Below are 19,069 nucleotides of genomic sequence, written 5' to 3'. Positions count from 1 at the left end.
ACGAGACGTGAGCATAAAACGCTCAGTACAAGAGTATGAGTATACATTCATGAAAAGTGAACTCCCTATAGCTCGAGGTCAAGGATCAGATAACAGAGACAAACCGGGCCCTGGTATGTAGCACGTTGTGCCGTCGCTTCAGGAGGTGGCTCCCATACCATAATACCAGTGGATTTACCGGACCCAAAGCCATGGAAGTCCATCCACTAACAGGATAGGGTACAACCCTACTAATAGACATCTCGAAGGAGATAGCTCAGTATGCAAATGAATGCAGCATAAATCAATGACATATAAACCATGCAGTCACATAATACATGCATACTCAGTCAGGATATCTCGAACAGTACTTTCGTACCTCAAATCAGTGCAAGCTCTACCAACTCTAGGTCCACGGAATTGGCAATTGAAAGTGAAGCCTCGGCCTTCTATTTATAGACATCGATCGGAACCTCCGATCCTCGATCGGAACGTCTGATCCTGCCATCGGAGATTCCGAAGATCCTCATCTGCCACGTGTCAAAATATCACTGGTTGACTTCGGATAGGGGCGATCGGAGCTTCCGATCCTGCCATATGTCATGCCTGACGTAATACAATCGAAGCTTCCGATCCTGCATCGGAGCTTCCGATCTCGATCGGAACGTCCGATCCTACATCGGAGCTTCCGATCCGTCCGGTACCCAATCTATTTAATTAGCGTTGATTAATTCCTTAATCACCGATTTTGGTTACGGGCTACTACAACTCCGCTGCGACTACCGAACGCCTCGCCGACCCCCGGATCAAGCCTAGGAAGACTAGAACTAAGAAAATAAGACTAGAATGGAGAGGGAAATCTCTGAATTGGCAAATCAGAATGAAGCCTTAGCCTTCTATTTATAGACCAAGATCGGAACCTCCGATCCACGATCGGAACCTCCGATCCTGCCATCGGAGCTTCCGAACATCGTTATCTGCCACGTGTCAAAATATCACTGGTTGACTTCGGATAGGGTGATCGGAGCTTCCGATCCTGCCACACGTCATGCCTGACGTAATTCGATCGGAGCTTCCGATCGCTCATCGGAGCTTCCGATCTGTCTGATACCCAATTTGTTTAATTAGAGTTGATTAATCTCTTAATCATTGATTTCGGGTACGGGCTACTACAGCTTGGGTATTTTCCCGATAGCAGAAGATTGACCAGACAGAGGTTGTTTTTTCTTGAAGTCGTCTTCCCGACGCTTGATATCCGATTCAACTCGGATAGCTACTCCCATCAAGTCTTCAAAGTTGGCAGGCTGAAAAATTGCTAACGCCGACTGGATTCGGCTATTCAACCCCTTTTTGAAACGGTGCAGCTTCAGATCATCGTCTCCCATAATTGTTGGGGCATAAGACCCGAGCTCATTGAACTTGGAGGTATATTCCACCACTGTCATATCTGACGTTTGCGTGAGATTTTCGAAGTCGCTCAGCTTCTGCATTCGAACCTCAGCGGGAAAGTATTGCTTCAGGAATGCGGTACGGAACTGCTGCCATGTGACTGGTTCAGCAGCTAGCATAGCAGGTGAAATGGCTTCCCACCATTTTCTTGTTTTGTCCTCCAGAAAAAGAATTGTCACATCCACTTTAAGTGCCTCAGGAACCTCTAATAACCGCAGTTGGTCCTCCATCTTCTTCATCCAGTTTCGTCCTACTTCAGGGTCGGCGTCTCCTTTGAACATTTCAGTTTGATTCTTACGGAGGGACTCATAATGAAATTTGACTCCATTTTGGGCAGGTGGTGGAGGTGGCGGATTGCCATTGCCGTTTCCGTTAGTGTTTCCCATCCCTTGGACAGTTGTTGCCCCTATTGTTGCAATAGCTGCAAGGTCTTCTCTACTAAGGTTGACTCTTGGATGTGGATTCGCATTATCCCCTTGGTTGTTGTTGTTGTTGCGAGTGTTTCTAGGGGGTGCTCCGACCATTTTCTACAGTAAAGGAGTTCTAAGAGTTTGTCGAAACATGATATTTAATGAAGGAAAGAAATAGCGGAACAAACGAATCAATAATTGATCAAAAGAATATAATTCATTTTATTGATTCTCATGTGAAAGATGACATGGGCACGTGTACGAGAAAAACTTGGTGTCATTTCCTGAAAGTACAAATGGAAAGGCTTAGGATACAGATCATAAAATAAATAATTAGGAAAATTATTATTTCGTGGACAATTTCTTATGATAGGGTATTTTTCGGAAAATTTTCCAAAAACAAAAAATTTTTAGATTTATACTTGATCAGAAAATATTCAATGAGAGGGTCGTTTCAGGTCAGAATACGTTGATCTTGGGTCGAAATTTGACGTCGTCAGAAGTTTCGGTACAGAATCCCATCCGGATTTATGAACCTGGCGGCTCTGATACCACTTCAATGTCACGCCCCGAGACCGAGACGTGCCACCGGCGTTGTTTCAAATTTAAAATTATAAAAAAACCAGCCTCGTAATACATTATAAACCAAACCAGTCTATTATTATAAATAAACTCCAAGACATAGTCTTTACAACTCGATAAATCCAAAATAACAAAACAACTGCGAAAGCGTCTAAAACATAATAACAAAATATTAATGTCAAAAAAAATCCCAAAAATAAACATAACGAAATTTAGTCTTATTATTCATCTATCACCACCTCCAAAACATATCTTGTTCACGATCCTCTAAGTCGTCATCTTCATCATCTGGAAGGGAAAAAGTAAGGGGTGAGTGTTTTGGAAAACACTCAGCAAGTGGGGGCCGATCGATCATACCAAAATATCTACATATATATATTTATTTCAAAAATTCATAGCATAATTCCAAATATAAACATTTCATATCATGTTTCAACAAAACATAACATGAACATCATCATAACATACTTGACATGACATAGCATAAATTGGCCAGACACTGAAATTCCTCTCATTAATCGTGGCTAACTGATTAGTCCCCTATATGTAATCTCTCTAAGGGATGAGGTTATAGAACGGTTATTATTACCCACCGCATCAGAGTCATAACATAACATGGTTCGAAAATTTACTTTCCACTCATAATTTGAGTCCTAACAGTGTCAAAACATATTTTCATCAAAACATCTTCATGAACAATATTAAATAACAAAATTCCAACGATTAACATAAATGAACGAATTTTTAAAACATACATATAATTTTAAAACATAAGCCCACTTACCGTACTATACTTGCGAGATCAAATAGTACAATTTCGTGGAGCTTTGACCGAAAACACTAAAAGTAAACACTCGAAATTTCCACTTTGCTTCTTCAAGAATTTGGCAGACTACCGAATTTTTGAGCAATAATCTTATCACTTGACAAAACCCACGTGTAAGTGAAGGAAAAATTTGACTCACACTTTGGATCAAATTCGCACTTGTCTTCTGAAAACTTTTGAGAATTAATCCTATCAATATCTTTTTTTTTGAGCCAGAATCCTATCAATTTCTAGACCAACACACACGTGTAAGTGAAGGAAAAAGAATTGGCCCAAAACTTTGCAAAAAAAAATCCATTAGTTTCTCGAAGCGTTTGAGAAATTGATTGACTCACCTTGAACCGAGATTGTCTAATTTTGATCTGACGTAGTTGAGCAATTTCCTTTCCCTAAATCCTTAGCCGTAACTGACTCTCGATGACCCAACCGAGTACCAAGCCTTCGACCCAGCACGCCGAGCACACCTTGAGATTTCAGCCACCTTGGTTCGAAGATGTAGCAGATACGATATTCAAAGTTTGAGCAGCCCGGGGTTTGAAACTTGACCAGCTGGGTTCGAAATTTCTCAGTGCCAAGGCTCGAAAATTTCTAGCAGTCACGACGTTCGAACCTCGAGCAGCCCCGAGTTCGAAATTAAAGAGATTATGAGAGGCTTTCGGGAGTTGTATTGCTGATGGTTTTGAGCGAGAGAAATAGAGCTGAAGGGAAGCGGTTCTTGCATTTAAATAGAAGACCCAAATTCAACTTGGAGGCCAAGTAATTGAATATAATTGAATAAACTTGGAGGCCAAGTTCGAGGTTTCACATAAGCAAGAGGCAAGAGCCCACTTGGGGAGCATTTCAACATATTGATTGTGGGATGTTGATTCTTTGTTAGTAAAAAATTTCATTCAACTTCCAAATTAACGAATCAATTTGTTTGTTGTCACTACTTAGGTACGAGGGTATGGTATTCTCAGTTGGTGGGAATGGAAGATCATATGTTATAATCCTTGAAGCTGGCCCTCTCGCTGACATGTCACAAAGCAAATTGTACTTTGCCAGAATTAGCACAAAAGCTGGCTTTTGCAGGGTAAAGCTGAAAAAATAATATAAGCTTCATCTTTCTATGAATCAGCTTATGTTTTCATTCATAAAGTCAAATTATTGACAAGTTATTTCTTCTTTTTAGGTAAGAGTGCCATTTTCATCTTTCAGACCGGTGAATCCCGAAGATCCAATGCTGGATCCATTCCTTGTGCATACTTTGACTATTCGTTTTGAGCCAAGACGGCAGGTTTGCTCAAAGTGTTGTTTTTCCTCATAGCTATTTATGTATGTTTGACCTTTGCTGATAAGTAACATTGCAGAAACCTGTTGATGGGGAAGCAAGACTTGAGAAGTTTCCAGTTAATTGATTCTTGAATACATCAAAGCTCTGCCCGTAAGCACCAGTCTATATATTCTTGGAAAACTATTTTGTTGAATTTAAATTGTACTTATCGCATTCACAGGATATACAGATTTGAGATTCTTAGTTTCATGTACAGGGTCAGGAATTGAGCCCACCAGAAGAGAGCAGGTTCTGAAAGCGAAGAAGGTCTCTATCTTCACAATTTTCTATGCTCATACTGAGCATTCTACTATTGCAGCTGATTTTCATCGTGATCAAAATTTAGGCTGGTGAAGATTCACTCAGAAGATCGGGACTTGGGTACATGATTATTTGTCCTGGTCCCTTGATGGTAAGTTTTTGGACCCAAAAACTCTCTGTATTCATTTGTTCACCGCTCCTAAAATTATGCATTCATCGATCTTCGTGTGCATTCACAAGACATGGTTTTTTTTGCAGGAAGAACCCGGTGGGCAGCGGGCTCTGATTTTTGACCAAGGGAATCGTATATCACAGGTATAAACATGCTGTCTGTTTGCGGTTGTTTTTATAGTTGGACCTTTAGTTTGCTTATATTTGGAAAAATTGCGCAGGGAATAAGCTGTGCGGATGTGGCTGATATAGGCGTAAAAGCATTGCATGATGAAAGGAATTTTTATTCCTTAAATCTTTTCTAATTTTGATTTGATCTTTTGCTATGTCTACAAGGAGGATTCTAGCCTATATAAGGAGATAGGCGTGACCGATAGAGAGATTTGTGTTAGAGCTTTCTGTGCATACAACATAGATTATTCTGAAGATCTTATAAAGCTTAGTTGAGGTCGTGTTCTAGCTTGATGCTTTGAAGAGCACTTGAAGATCAATTGTTTTCGTGTCTACAAGTTTTTGGCATCAAGATTTTCAACTCTTTAGTTTTAGGTTTGTTGACACAACACCTCAAACTGTTTATGTGCAACCCCAATTCTCTTACACATGACTCAACAGCAAGAAACTAGGGCTTCGATGGGAGTATCGTTCAACTCATTCTTTCATTGTGTTATGAAGTTTGCCCCAACCTATTAGCTTATTTTTCTCATTTAAAGTGCTCTGCTGCGCCCCGTTATGAATATCAAGTTCGTTCAATATATCTATTTCCTTGATTTATATAAAGCACATGCAGCTAAAGCATTTGTTTGACTGATCACCAGGTTTGTTATGAGTATGTAGCTGAGCCTGCGAAGGAGCTTAATTTATGAGCTGGTAAGAACCGAGTCCGAACTTGTTTACCTAGTTGCTCGAGCTCAATTCAAATGACAATAAATATAGTTACTTGAATCCGACAAATGTAATAACCATTTCGCTATACTAAAAAAGACAACTCTGAGTTCTGTCAAAATTGAGCTCGAGTTGGTCCAAATTACCATTCACAAGCGTCCGACTAGCAACTCAGACTAGCTTCCACCATAGTGCACAACCCGGATTTATTAAATCATACACGAAATTTAACAATGTAGAATGTTGTTTTTTTGACAGGTTGCTCATTTACCAGACAAAGCGAATAACTATCTAAGCCCGGCTCTCTCGGTTCTTGAGAAGAACACCTAATCTATACGTACAGGCTCTTTTTCAAAGGAAGGTACACGTTGTAAAGTAGTGTATATTTGTATAATTTTTTTCAAAAATTTTTCATTGTGCTGTTACATGAGCTATGTAAACCAAATCAATCCCAATCAGTTAAAGTAAATATCGGTTATCAAATTGCATACAATGTTTATCTGATAAGCACGAGTTGTATTGGCGTTCTTTATGCGTTTTATTATTATATTTGAGCTTACCTACTTTATTTTATCCCGAGTTTTTTATTGTCGTGGTGCTTTTCTTTATTTTGTAAGGTAGTGTTTGAGATTGCTTCCAAAATTTTGTGAAAGAAAACTCAAAAATTGTTTTTGTAAATAATCTCAAACATTATCTTAGTGTTTGGAAGAACTTTTATATAGAAAACACTTTTTAGCTTTTCTTCAATAAAATTTCACAAAATTTCAAAATTTTGTTAAGAAAAAATGAAAAGTGTTTTATCGAAACTCTTCCAAAAACTACATAAGTCACGAATATGAAAGTCAATTAATCATTAATAACACACTTAAGATATCGTTTGGTAGGTATGATGGGATAAATAATGCATAGATAAGTGATATAATGTAATAAAAAAATAAATAACAAATGATAGTTAATACAGTATTTGATTTGATTGATTAAATTTTATATAAACATGATAAATTACCATTTTGTTCTTTTAACCATAAATAAAATATTAATAATATTATTTATAAGGGGTAATATAATAATTTAAATTCAATGATTTAATTGATGTAAAATAAATAATTACTAGATGGATAAATAATATGACGAGAAGAACACGAGATTGGATATGATAAGTTATACATAGATTAATAATATATGCTACCAAACGGTACCTAAGGTACCATTTGGTGCGAGTATTATTTGTCCATGTATAACTTATCATATTCAATCACGCGTTATTCTCGTCATACTATTTATCCATCTATTAATTATTTATTTTATATCAATCAAATTATTAATCATTTATCTTACATCAATCAAATTATTAAATTTAAATTACTATATTACAATTATAAATAATATTATTCATATTTTATTTATTCTTAAAAAGACAAAATGGTAATTTATCATTTTTTATATAAAATTTAATCAATCAGATCAAATAAGCTATAATATATTAATCAAATCAAATACTATATTAACTATCATTTTTTATTGATTAAAAAAAACTATTATTTTTTTATTTATTTTATATTACATTATATTATTTATTCATGTATTATTTATCCTATCACTCGAACCAAACGGTACCTTAAGAGTATTTAGATTTTTTAAAAATTAAAAAGATTGCAATAAGGAAAATAGGATATAGTAAGACTGAAACCGTTAGTTTTTATTATCCCATTGTAATTTCGTTTCTCGGACGACTCCTTGAACTTCCAAGGAATCCATGGTTTCAAGCATGTACATGTTCATGGTTCGGGTAGTAGCTCCCACGCCTCCACGGCTATGTGTGAACATTCGGTTAATTCGGTTAAAAATCGAACCGAATTAATTGAAACTGAATTAACCAAATTATTTTTAGGTTAATTAAACCGAATTTATGTTAAAATCGATATAACCGAACCGAATTAAAATCGGTTAATTCGATCAGTCATCGAATTAACCGATTATTTTACAAAATAAATTAAAAAATTCAAAATTTTATAAAATTAATGATTGAAATATGATATTTTTATCATAATAAAACACATTAAACTTTAAAAAAACTAAAATAACAAAAATTAATTACAATATTAAATATAAACACATTAAAAAATATTATAAATTATATGTACGGTAAATTGCTGAAAAATCTCAAATGCAAACATGTTTTGCTCTGAACTTCCTAAACACTTTTTGTACCACAATTTTTGTTAATTTGTATCACATTATATGATTTTGTACCACATGATGTATGATGTTGTACCACATTTTAAAACTAGGGAGCCTAAAGTAAAACATGTTTGCATTTGGGGATTTTTCAACAAATTGCCCTTATATGTAAATAAAATCCCCAAATTGCCCTTATATGTAAATCCTAATAAAAAAATTCAAAACTTAATTATTTATAATACGGTTAATTCGCTTAACCAAATTTTTTTGGACGAAAACCGAAAACTGAACCGAATTAACCGAAATTTTCTAACACTAAAATCGAATTTTCGAATTCCTTCGATTCGGTCAGTTATTTCGGTTTAATCGAAATTATGCTCACACCTACCCACCGCAGATTCAACGACGGTCCAAGGCTTCTTTCTTTCACGATTACACTTCATAGCACACGGCTTCTTGGCCACCTCCGGTGTGTGATCTGGACTAGCCACGAAGCCGTAACTATTTGTGCAGCTGTGCTTGTTTCTAGTTTTTTCAGTGTAATTAATTTACTTTCATATTCGTGACTTAAGGTAGTACTGTTTGAGGTTATTTCCAAAAACTGCTTTTTAGCTTTTCATTCACAAAATTTTGGAAGCAATCTCAAACACTACCTTACAAAATAAAGAAGAGCACTACGAGTCTACCATACAGTCAAAAATTCGGGATAAAATAAAATAGGTAAGCACAAATGTAATAATAAAACGCATGAAGAACGCCAATACAACTCGTGCTTATCAGATAAACATTGCATGCAACTTGATAACCGATATTTACTTTAAATGATTGGGATTTGGTTTACATAGCTCATGTAACAGCACAATGAAAAATTAATAAAATTCTTGAAAAAAAATTATACAAATATACACTACTTTACAACGTGTACCTTCCTTCGAAAAAGAGCCTGTACGTATAGATTAGGTGTTCTTCTCAAGAACCGAGAGAGCCGGGGTTAGATAGTTATTCGCTTTGTCTGGTAAATGAGCAACCTGTCAAAAAAACAACATTCTACATTGTTAAATTTCATGAATGATTTGATAAATCCGTGTTGTGCAATATGGTAGAAGCTAGGCGAGTTGCTAGTCAGACGCTTGTGAATGGTTTGGACCAACTCGAGCTCAATTTTGACAAAACTCGAGTTGTCTTTTTGAGTATAGCGAAATGGTTATTACATATGTCGGATTCAAGTAACTATATTTATTGTCATTTGAATTGAGCTCGAGCAACTAGGTAAACTAGTTCGGACTCGGTTCTTACCAGCTCATAAAGCTCCTTCCCAGGATCAGCTACATACTCATAACAAACCTGGTCAGTCAAACAAATGCTTAGCTGCATGTGCTTATATAAATCAAGGAAATAGATATATTGAACGAACTTGATATTCAAAATGTGGCGCAGCAGAGCACTTTAAATGAGAAAAATAAGCTAATTGGTTGGGGCAAACTTCGTAACACAATGAATGAGTTGAACGATACTCACATCGAAGCTCTTGTTTCTTGCTGTTGAGTCGTGCAATGCTTTCACACATATATCAGCCACATCCGCACAGCTTATTCCCTGCGCAATTTTTCCAAATATAAGCAAACCAAAGGTCCAATTATAAAAACAAGTGCAAATAGACAACATGTTTATACCTGTGATATACGATTCCCTTGGTCAAAAATCAGAGCCCGCTGCCCACCGGGTTCTTCCTGCAAAAAAAAAAATGCCTAGTGAATGCACACGAAGATCAATGAATGCATAATTTTAGGAGCGGTGGACAAATGAATACAGAGAGTTTTTGGGTCCATAAACTTACCATCAAGGGACCAGGACGAATAATCGTGTACCCAAGTCCCGATCTTCTGAGTGAATCTTCACCAGCCTAAATTTTGATCACGATGAAAATCAGCTGCAATAGTAGAATGTTCAGTATGAGCACAGAAAATTGTGAAGATAGAGACCTTCTTCGCTTTCAGAACCTGCTCTCTTCTGGTGGGCTCAATTCCTGACCCTGTACATGAAACTAAGACAAAATCTGTTTCTTGTCCCGTCTGCCGCAATAAGAAATCCACTCAAATATCAGAACGGGATATGATAGGAAACATTTTAATCAAGAATCTCAAATTTGTATATCCTGTGCGTGCAATAAGTACAATCTAAATTCAACAAAATAGTTTCCAAGAATATAAACTGGTGCTTACGGGCAGAGCTTTGATGTATTCAAGAATCAACTGGAAACTTCTCAAGTCTTGCTTCCCCCCAACAGGTCCATCAACAGGTTTCTGCAATGTAGCATCTCAGTAAAAAGTTCAGGTATATATACTTATCAGCAAAGGTCAAACATACATAAATAGCTATGAGGAAAAACAACATTTGGAGCAAACCTGCCGTCTTGGCTCAAAACGAATAGTCAAAGTATGCACAAGGAATGGATCTAGCATTGGATCTTCGGGATTCACCGGTCTGAAAGATGAAAATGGCACTCTTACCTAAAAAGAAGAAATAACTTGTCAATATTTTGACTTTATAAATGAAAACTTGAGCTGATTCATAGAAAGATGAAGCTTATATTATTTTCAGCTTTGTGATTTAAGCTTACCCTGCAAAAGCCAGCTTTTGTGCTAATTCTGGCAAAGTACAATTTGCTTTTTGACATGTCAGCGAGAGGGCCAGCTTCAAGGATTATAACATATGATCTTCCATTCCCACCAACTGAGAATACTATACCCTCGTACCTAAGTGACAACAACAAACAAATTGATTCGTTAATTTGGAAGTTGAATGATTTTTTTTACTAACAAAGAATCAACATCCCACGATCAATATGTTGAAATGCTCGTACTTTGACTGCTATACACTTTAAGAAAATAGTTAAAGAGAATTTTTAAAAAGGAGTTACAGTTTCTGATCTACCATCCATGTGACCCAAGTGGGCTCTTGCCTCTTGCTTACACATGCAGTAAGAGTGCTACACCATATGAAATATGCATGCAATCTGAGAAGCTAGTCATAAACCCGAACCATATAACCCAAAAATAGGAATTGGAAGAAGGTTTTTTATCAGTTGTTTACCTGTCAAGAGTACATCCCAAAGGGAGCGAAAGTTTCTTGGACAGTTCAATATAGCCTCCTCTTGTGAAAACATATCCTTTTAAAAACAAAAACGAGTGTAAAGCATCATATGTGACTTACGGTATTCTGTAGTTATGGACTAGCTAGGCAAGATTTCTCAACTTATGTGAACTATGTTTTACCAGAGAAAACAGCAGCTCCCTCTTCAGTGAACTCGAATTTGGCATCCATTCCTCCATCATATTTGGCCGCAATAACATCCTGAAAATAAGTGCCTTGACGAATTTCCCAGCCATCCAATGCATCCTCAGACTTGAATTTCGAAATTAAAAGCTTGCTTTTGCTGCTTTTTCCAGCCCGCAGTTGTGCAAGTTTATTGTTGTAGTCCTACAATTCAGAAGCGATAAAGAATCAACTGTGGAATTTTTCGGATTGTGTAACAGTAAACTTACCAAATCAAAGACCATTGTGAATGTAATTTTTTAAAATTTAAATAGAAAGAATACGGTGACCAGTCTATAGAACCCAATGCAGAATTTACATGGCTCAGACATAAATAATTACATACGTACATTGACACAATACCGAAGGGTGAAAACTGTATTAATCTTTCTTACTAATATTGTTACTCCTTTATAAAGGTGAAAATACCTTGAAATAAAATTTGATAGCAAATCTTTCTTAACAATAAAATCATAATTTTAATAACATTAAAGCGGATTTAAGTATATTATTTGATTCCTATCAAGAATCATGCTAACAAATTTCGTGCAATGATGGAAAATTCATTCAAGTCAAATCAAAAATCCCGTTTTGACTTTCCAAGTTCAGTGCTTTTTGAGATACGCCCACATTCAAAACAAGCCTTAGCGCAACAAAATCGTCCTTTGAAAGTTGCAGGGACTCGTTATTTTAGACAAGGATAAAAGGTTTCCTTCAAAATTATGGATGTGAACCTTAACAACATTCAACCGACAACTCAAGAGTCTTCTTTTGCAGTATAAGATAAGTTTATATAACAAAGGATATCAAACCTGAAGTGCTTTGGTGATATTATAAACTCCAAGATGATCGACCCTATTAAGATCCCCAGTGATAGAGGATCGCGCCGTGGCACAATAAATAACCTTATTGCATCCCTCAACAGCGGTTTTTAGTGTTGAAGGCTCGCCAACATCCCCTTTCACTACCTCGACAGCAGTTGGAAGCATTTCCACCACTTCTTTATCATCATTCCTGACTAAAGCCTGTTAATGATTAAAGATCCAAATCCATTCACAAATCAAACCCGATTTTCACCACATCCGAAAGATATTTAGAAGAGCACTGCGTGTGTTTTCATAAATGACATGGTGGCCATTGAACCATGAGGTGTTTTCGCCGTGATGGACCAACTCTTGAAGCATGATATGTCATTTTGCCAAATTATTCATGAAAAATGAACGCTTTTCACAAAGAGTAACTCCTTTGGTAATGCCAATCATATGCAAAAGGATGAGCCAAATGCATTATAATAAAGCACTTGCATTTGAGCCAAAAACGAATAGAAGGTAAAGCATGAAACATTAAATTACTATAGTTGAGCACAATAACAAATAAAGATAAATCATTCATCTGAGTTTGAAATGCAACATCATATGTCAGATAAGAAGCAATGGATATACCTTGACAGTGTAACCCCTGAGCATGAGTTTACGAACCACAATGCGGCCGACGCTGCTGGTGGCGCCGACCACAAGCACGGTGGTGTTCTGCGCACCAGGAATAGCGAATTCACACATGGGTCCACCTTCCCTCAACAAGAGCGCCGCCTCATCGTCATCAGTTCGAGTGGTCCTCGAAATCTGCCCCAGCCCAGAAAACTTCCGCCACACCTCGTCGAATATCTGCCTCGACCGCCGCCCCAGACCTATCGGACTCACCTCTTCGATCCTATTCTTGATAGACGAAACCGAAGAAGCAGCAGGCAAAACTTCCAGAACCTGATCTCCACTCTCTTGCGGCAATTTCCCCTCTTCTTGCACCTCTTTCCTCTTGCTCTTGCTCTTCCTCTTCTTCTGCTTGTCAACTGAAGAGGCGGCCCTTGTTACAAACGACCTCTGGCATACTTTTGCCGCCGGCGGGCTAGAGTACTGCAGCTCTCTCCAATTCAATCTATGATTACTGCCAAAGATTGAAGATGTCAAAGCCGCAGAAGCAGCTGTACTCATTCTTGTTCCAGTTTTTCCTCGCTGGTAATTTCTTGCGAGAGATGATCGAAAATGTGAGTTAGGGAGTCAGCTTGGAAAGCGACGGGCTGTGATTCCAGACCACATAAGATTTGGCCAATCCGAAACTTGGATTTGGTTGTGCGTTTCCAAGCACCAAATTTGAACATGACACGCACATATGTCCAGGTCCTCTCAATATTGGATATACATACATATATTCTAGTTTCTTCTTCTTGTTTGATAACGACTTTGAATTGAATCCAACAATCCTTTTTTCAGTTAAGGATTTTAATAAATTAACTTGTAAGTTTATATATATATATATATATATATCTTATAAAAAACGATAATTCTATTTTAAAAATAATTTTCTGATATGTTTCGATTAAATAAGATAACAAGGTTAAAAAAATAAGTTAAATATGGCGATTTAGTTCGGTATGTTCACGTGTGTTGTTATGTTTTGGAAAAATATATAATAATTTGTAATTTTTTTTGGGATTACATCACGTGTTGTCGAAATTCGAGAGAATTGCTGAGTTTCTCTTAGTAGCATAAGAGGTTAACTACCTGACACCTATTAATTATCATGTGGTATAAGTTATGTTCCATATAAACAGAATTAAATATTTAAAAAAACAAACAAGATACTTGAAAATATAAGAAAAAAATATGTGAATCATTTACCTCAAACAAATCTCACACAAAGAAAAACCTAATTAAATGGTCGGCTCTAAAATCATCCAAATCGTATTCTATATATCCTTCTTAGATAATAAATTCAAAGAACATTTTGGCAGTCTCTCGAGTTCCGATGACACGTGATAAAATCCAAAAAATAATCGGCTTATTGTACCTCTTTTCAAACATGATAACATATATGACCAAAACAAAAAATAGACAACATTTGGGACTAAATTTCTAATTTTTCGTGTAAAAAATATTGATACCCAATTTTTGGATGGATGGGTGGGGCCACAACCCTCTCCATTTTCTTGAAAAATTATTATATCTATTGACCCGTCTCGAATCATACTCATCAGAACTTAAGCATGCAATTAACATAAACAGATAACCATAATTAGAGCAAACTGCGGAACTTAAATAAATAACAACCCAACAGAATGCAACCGGAATCAAACTGAAACCCAAGAGTTAATTAATACAACCCAATCAAAAATAAACTGTAATAGACCGGTTCAATTTTACAAGATTGATTAAGTAAAAATGGCTAAGCACAGATAGGGGCTTAATTTAGAATTAATCAGAAAAAATAAGAAATTTTGGCTAAGGGAAGTTCGGAGTGTCCGAACTCAGGATCGGAGCTTCCGATCAGTTCGGAAGCAATGTTGGAAGTTCGGAGGCTACATTCGGATCGAAACTTCCGAAGTAAGATCGGAACTTCCGATCAGTGTTATGCCATGAACACTTAAGTCGTGTCAAGGAGTTTGGACACGTAGGAGATCGGAGCTTCCGAAGAAGGGATCGGAGATATCCACCACGTGTCAGCTCCGACTTGACACCTCATCAGACGCTCCAATCCTGTCTGAGTACATTTTGTAATTTATTCCCTTAATTAATTCCTTAATCATGTTTAAATCCATTAATATTGTAAAATGGAACGGGGCTACTACATTCTCCCCCACTTAAGAGATTTCATCATTGAAATCATATCTTAAGTACCGAATGAACTTGAATAATATCAACAGATTCTTATTCTCTCACATCATTTTACAAGATCTCACTGAAATCCAAAGAATCGTCAGTAGTGTCTCAATACTGAAACTGGACCACAAAAGGAACATCTTATTCCAAAATACTATTTCTTATGATTCATTAACAACATGGTTTCTCCACACATGTCAAATCTTTATCCACTGTATCTTGGATGATTGCAAGATGTAAGACTCGTTTACCACAATTCACTACCACAGTGATACATGGAACACATCATATTATGCTAATCTGTATTATATCTCATTTACTTTCCATCATTCCAATTGGACCAATAAACTCTAGAGATATCTTTATGGTAAATCAACTGTATCAATCCTTGGTTGAATTAATTTTGGTCCCTAAACCTATCGTTTCCCCCACTTCTTCTCATAATAGTGGAGTATGACATCATCATCCGTACAACGCCTCAAATAGTGTCACATCATTACTATTGTGAAAACTGTTGTTGTACGTGAAATCAATCAGTGGCAACTGATCTTGTTAAGCTAGACCAAAGTTCATACTTGTAACATATCTCCAAGAGTATGAATCGTGAGTTTCGACTAATCATCAGTCTCCGGATTATAAGCAGCACTCGAGCCATGAACAGTATCCTTATCATGTTACAAACTCTCCCAGAATCTGGAAATACATCTGGAGTCATACCTTCGTCCATCGTCAGCCCGTTGATGACGCATGCCCTAGAGCCTGGGCATAGCCAAGCTATGAACCCTGGACACCTCGTCAGAGCTCCGCTGTCTGGCCACCACTACGGACACTGTCCGTTATATAAAAATTACTACCTACTCCAACTCTTAAAATAAGAGTACCCAAAAGCTCTTAAAATCGAGCTAATATGTGCCAAGTAGAAGATAAATTGCAATTCAAAATGAGGAATTCGGACCCCTATTTATAGGCATCGATCGGACGCTCCAATCTCCGCCATGTGTCAGCTCCAACTTGACACCTCATCGGATGCTCCGATCCTAGAATTGACGGTCCGATCCTGTCCGAGTACATTTTGCAATTTAGTCACTTAATTAATTCCTTAATCACGTTTAAATCCTTTAATCTTGTAAAATGGAACCGGGTTACTACATTACCTGACAACCCAACAATCAAATTTCAATTCTTACAGGAAAACTTACCTAAGTAAATCCATCACTTAGAATCCCAATTAATCATGATGATCAAGACTCTGATCTCTAGCTGTATCTCTGATATAATCATACAATACTGGTCAAACATCTTGGTTCTCCTCGATTATCACGTGCGAGAACTATCCGTCCAGAATAAATATTTGTCAAGGAATTCTTTCCAAGACTATTCTATCAACAGAAACTAAAATATATATATCTGACGAAGTCAGACGATAACTCATCGCATCTCTTGGTACAAACCTTGCACCATGAATAATCTATAAAAGACTCAAATAAAATTTGAATGTCCTCTTGGTAGTTATACCTATTGTTATGAATGTGCATTCATCGAAACTGAGGTAATTCTTTTTATAATGCCAAACTGGAATAGAACAATCCTTCCAGAGTACACCGGCATAAGGTCGTACTTACTATACCATCTCGGAGCCCGACAATCATCAGCATCCAGGTATAACTCATCCCTGAGTCTCTGATAAATCCTATCCGAACCAAAATCATTGATCAAGGAAAATTTTCATAATTTTACAGAAGCACAACTCAAATCTCAAGTCTGCAAGCATCTGTCAATCAATCATGTTGAATACCGCTTCAACTAATGCACTTGGATTAAAAATCCCGAAATCCCAATTCAAAGGCCAAACTTTATCTGTTCAGAATGATTACCTGTCGAGGACAATTTCCTTCCAAGACTGTTCTGACCACAGAATTTCTCGATATATATATATCACTGAAGAAATCAGATTATAAAAAATTATCTTTGATATCGAATCTCTAAATCTTCACAAAATACTTCCCAATATCATTATACTTACACTATGACTATTGAAAAAAACTAGACTAAGGTAGCCTCCCCCTGAATAACCATCTGAAAACATGAGAGACTTCCAGAGTAGTACAAGCCTAGGGTCGCGCTATCTTCTCCGTCTAATCATCTATTCACACAGTCCACAGTACTTAGTATAATTTCTCATAATTCCCCTGATGATACACATCATCCCTAGAAAACACTTAGCTTACTAAAATATTCTAGGTAAAACATCTAGAACTATTCATCTGAAACATGCATAATTAAGTTCCAGGTACACATTTAAACATACAATCAATACATTATTTAATATAACCAAAATAATCTCAAAGATTACAATACTTGGACAACAAATCTAGGTTCTAATACAATCTTTATTACAATCCGATGTAATACATAACTTAATAAAAATATTACACTGAAAGATGTAAAAAATAATAATAATAACTCAGTACATCAAATAATTGAAATCTTCAATACATCTGATTCAACTGATTACAACTGAAATACTGTTTACAACAAAACTTAATACAATATTTAAAACCCAATACAACTAAAATCTTACAATCTGACTAAATGCAAAAATATTTCATTCCGTCTACTGATCTTAAACATGAGGCTTTTCGTGTGCCACACACTAAAGCATCATGTCATCAGACCTTCTTCCTCACAAGATCTAAAAGATTAAATCTCACTAATCTATCAAATCCTTCTAATATTGTTGGGTTCCTTATCTGGTAGATGAGAGAAGATTTTTCTAACAAACTCTCCAACTACTAGTGGAGAGTCTTCAGGGGTGAATTCCTTGGACAAAGTTGAGTGGATGACTATATGTCACACATTCCATTCAACCCTGAGAAGCGCCTGGCATTGAAAACTGGATCTTCTTTTCCATCTCCATCCTACTAGAATCCACATAATACGAACTTCTGATGCCAACTTTGGCAATGACGATCTTGGAAAAGCTTAGATATTCTGCTATTCCAATTCCCGATACTTTTATCGTCATTGAATCCGACTCGTAATCCAACAAAGGATAACCTAAAATCAATTACTATGTCCCAAAGAATCTTTATTGCATGCTCTGATACCATAAATATAGTGATCCGCACTGTGATCACCTACTATCAGAAGATTAAGCATGCAATTAATCAATAATAAACTTAATCAGACATAAACTGCGGAAACTAAATAAACCAATACCAGAATAGTAAAATCCAATGGTCAACCCTGCAATCCTGCCTTGGTCACAACCTAATCTCCCTGTCCTCAAGAGTACTACCTGCAATCTGTCCCATTGAATGGGGTATCCAGACAACAGAAAAATAATTGGAAGTGAGCATAAAATGCTCAGTACGATAGTATGAGTATACGGTATTATACGTGCATGTATGCAAATGAACTGGGTACCAAGACACTCAGGTCAAGAAACTAGCTCATAGACCGGGACCAGGGTATATAGCACGTCACGTCGTCGCATCAGAAGGTGGCTCATATACACAGTGGATAATGGTGACCTGATGCTAGTACAAGTGTCCAACCATAATGGTGACCTGACACAAGACTTACGTATCCAACCATCCATAACTCGTAGGGTGAGCGCCCTACTACAACAAGATATCTCAAGGATACTGGATCAATATTCTCATGTATGCACCATACAGTCATGATATGTTGTATCAAATAAATCGTACAATCACATAATACATGCAAACACATAATACATGCATACTCAATCTGGATATCTCGAATAATACTTCCGTACCTTACTAAGGCAGAAACCTAGAAGCTTCCCTCTAGGTCCAAGCCTGCCATGCAGCTCTACAATACATAAATACCATGTATTATCTAGCATGTCAAACATCACCTATCATGCTCTAAAATCCTAAATTAAACTATAGCATACTCCCTATTTCCTATAAGGAGCCAGAACCATACCTTTGTCTATCGTCAGCCCCCTGATGACGCATGCCCCAGAGCTTGGGCACATCCTATCTTCGAATCTTGGACACCTCGTCAGAGCTCCGCCGCC

The 19,069-nt window shown here is 36.8% G+C and overlaps 2 protein-coding genes across 4 annotated transcripts; one reads left to right on the top strand and one right to left on the bottom strand.

Moving 5' to 3' along the window:
- Positions 1–3,398: 3,398 nt before the first annotated feature.
- Positions 3,399–6,421, top strand: LOC140863884 (protein HIGH CHLOROPHYLL FLUORESCENCE PHENOTYPE 173, chloroplastic-like). 3 transcript variants are annotated; one of them, XM_073267658.1, is made up of 10 exons: positions 3,399–4,062; positions 4,183–4,318; positions 4,418–4,522; positions 4,596–4,669; positions 4,776–4,825; positions 4,905–4,970; positions 5,078–5,134; positions 5,212–5,536; positions 5,806–5,857; positions 6,131–6,421. In XM_073267658.1, the coding sequence occupies exons 2-4, from the start codon at positions 4,193–4,195 to the stop codon at positions 4,641–4,643; spliced, it is 279 nt and encodes a 92-aa protein (XP_073123759.1). In that variant the 5' UTR covers positions 3,399–4,062; positions 4,183–4,192; the 3' UTR covers positions 4,644–4,669; positions 4,776–4,825; positions 4,905–4,970; positions 5,078–5,134; positions 5,212–5,536; positions 5,806–5,857; positions 6,131–6,421. The 3 variants fall into 3 exon arrangements, with proteins under 3 accessions (XP_073123759.1, XP_073123760.1, XP_073123758.1); XM_073267659.1 differs by lacking the exon at positions 5,212–5,536; XM_073267657.1 differs by having other exon boundaries at positions 5,212–5,857.
- Positions 6,422–8,851: 2,430 nt separating this feature from the next.
- Positions 8,852–13,532, bottom strand: LOC140863764 (protein HIGH CHLOROPHYLL FLUORESCENCE PHENOTYPE 173, chloroplastic). The gene is made up of 13 exons (XM_073267405.1): positions 12,811–13,532; positions 12,181–12,393; positions 11,329–11,533; positions 11,147–11,222; positions 10,674–10,809; positions 10,459–10,563; positions 10,276–10,356; positions 10,036–10,125; positions 9,891–9,956; positions 9,727–9,783; positions 9,572–9,649; positions 9,350–9,397; positions 8,852–9,081 (listed from the first exon to the last, which is right to left on the bottom strand). Exons 1-13 carry the CDS (start codon positions 13,354–13,356, stop codon positions 9,010–9,012), a joined length of 1,773 nt encoding a protein of 590 aa, XP_073123506.1. The 5' UTR covers positions 13,357–13,532; the 3' UTR covers positions 8,852–9,009.
- Positions 13,533–19,069: the final 5,537 nt, after the last annotated feature.

Source organism: Henckelia pumila, chromosome 4, assembly GCF_033568475.1.
Source record: "Henckelia pumila isolate YLH828 chromosome 4, ASM3356847v2, whole genome shotgun sequence".
In the NCBI taxonomy this organism is placed as follows: Eukaryota; Viridiplantae; Streptophyta; class Magnoliopsida; order Lamiales; family Gesneriaceae; genus Henckelia; species Henckelia pumila.
Note: the sequence above shows the minus strand (reverse complement) of the source record. Positions and strands in the feature narration are given on the sequence as shown.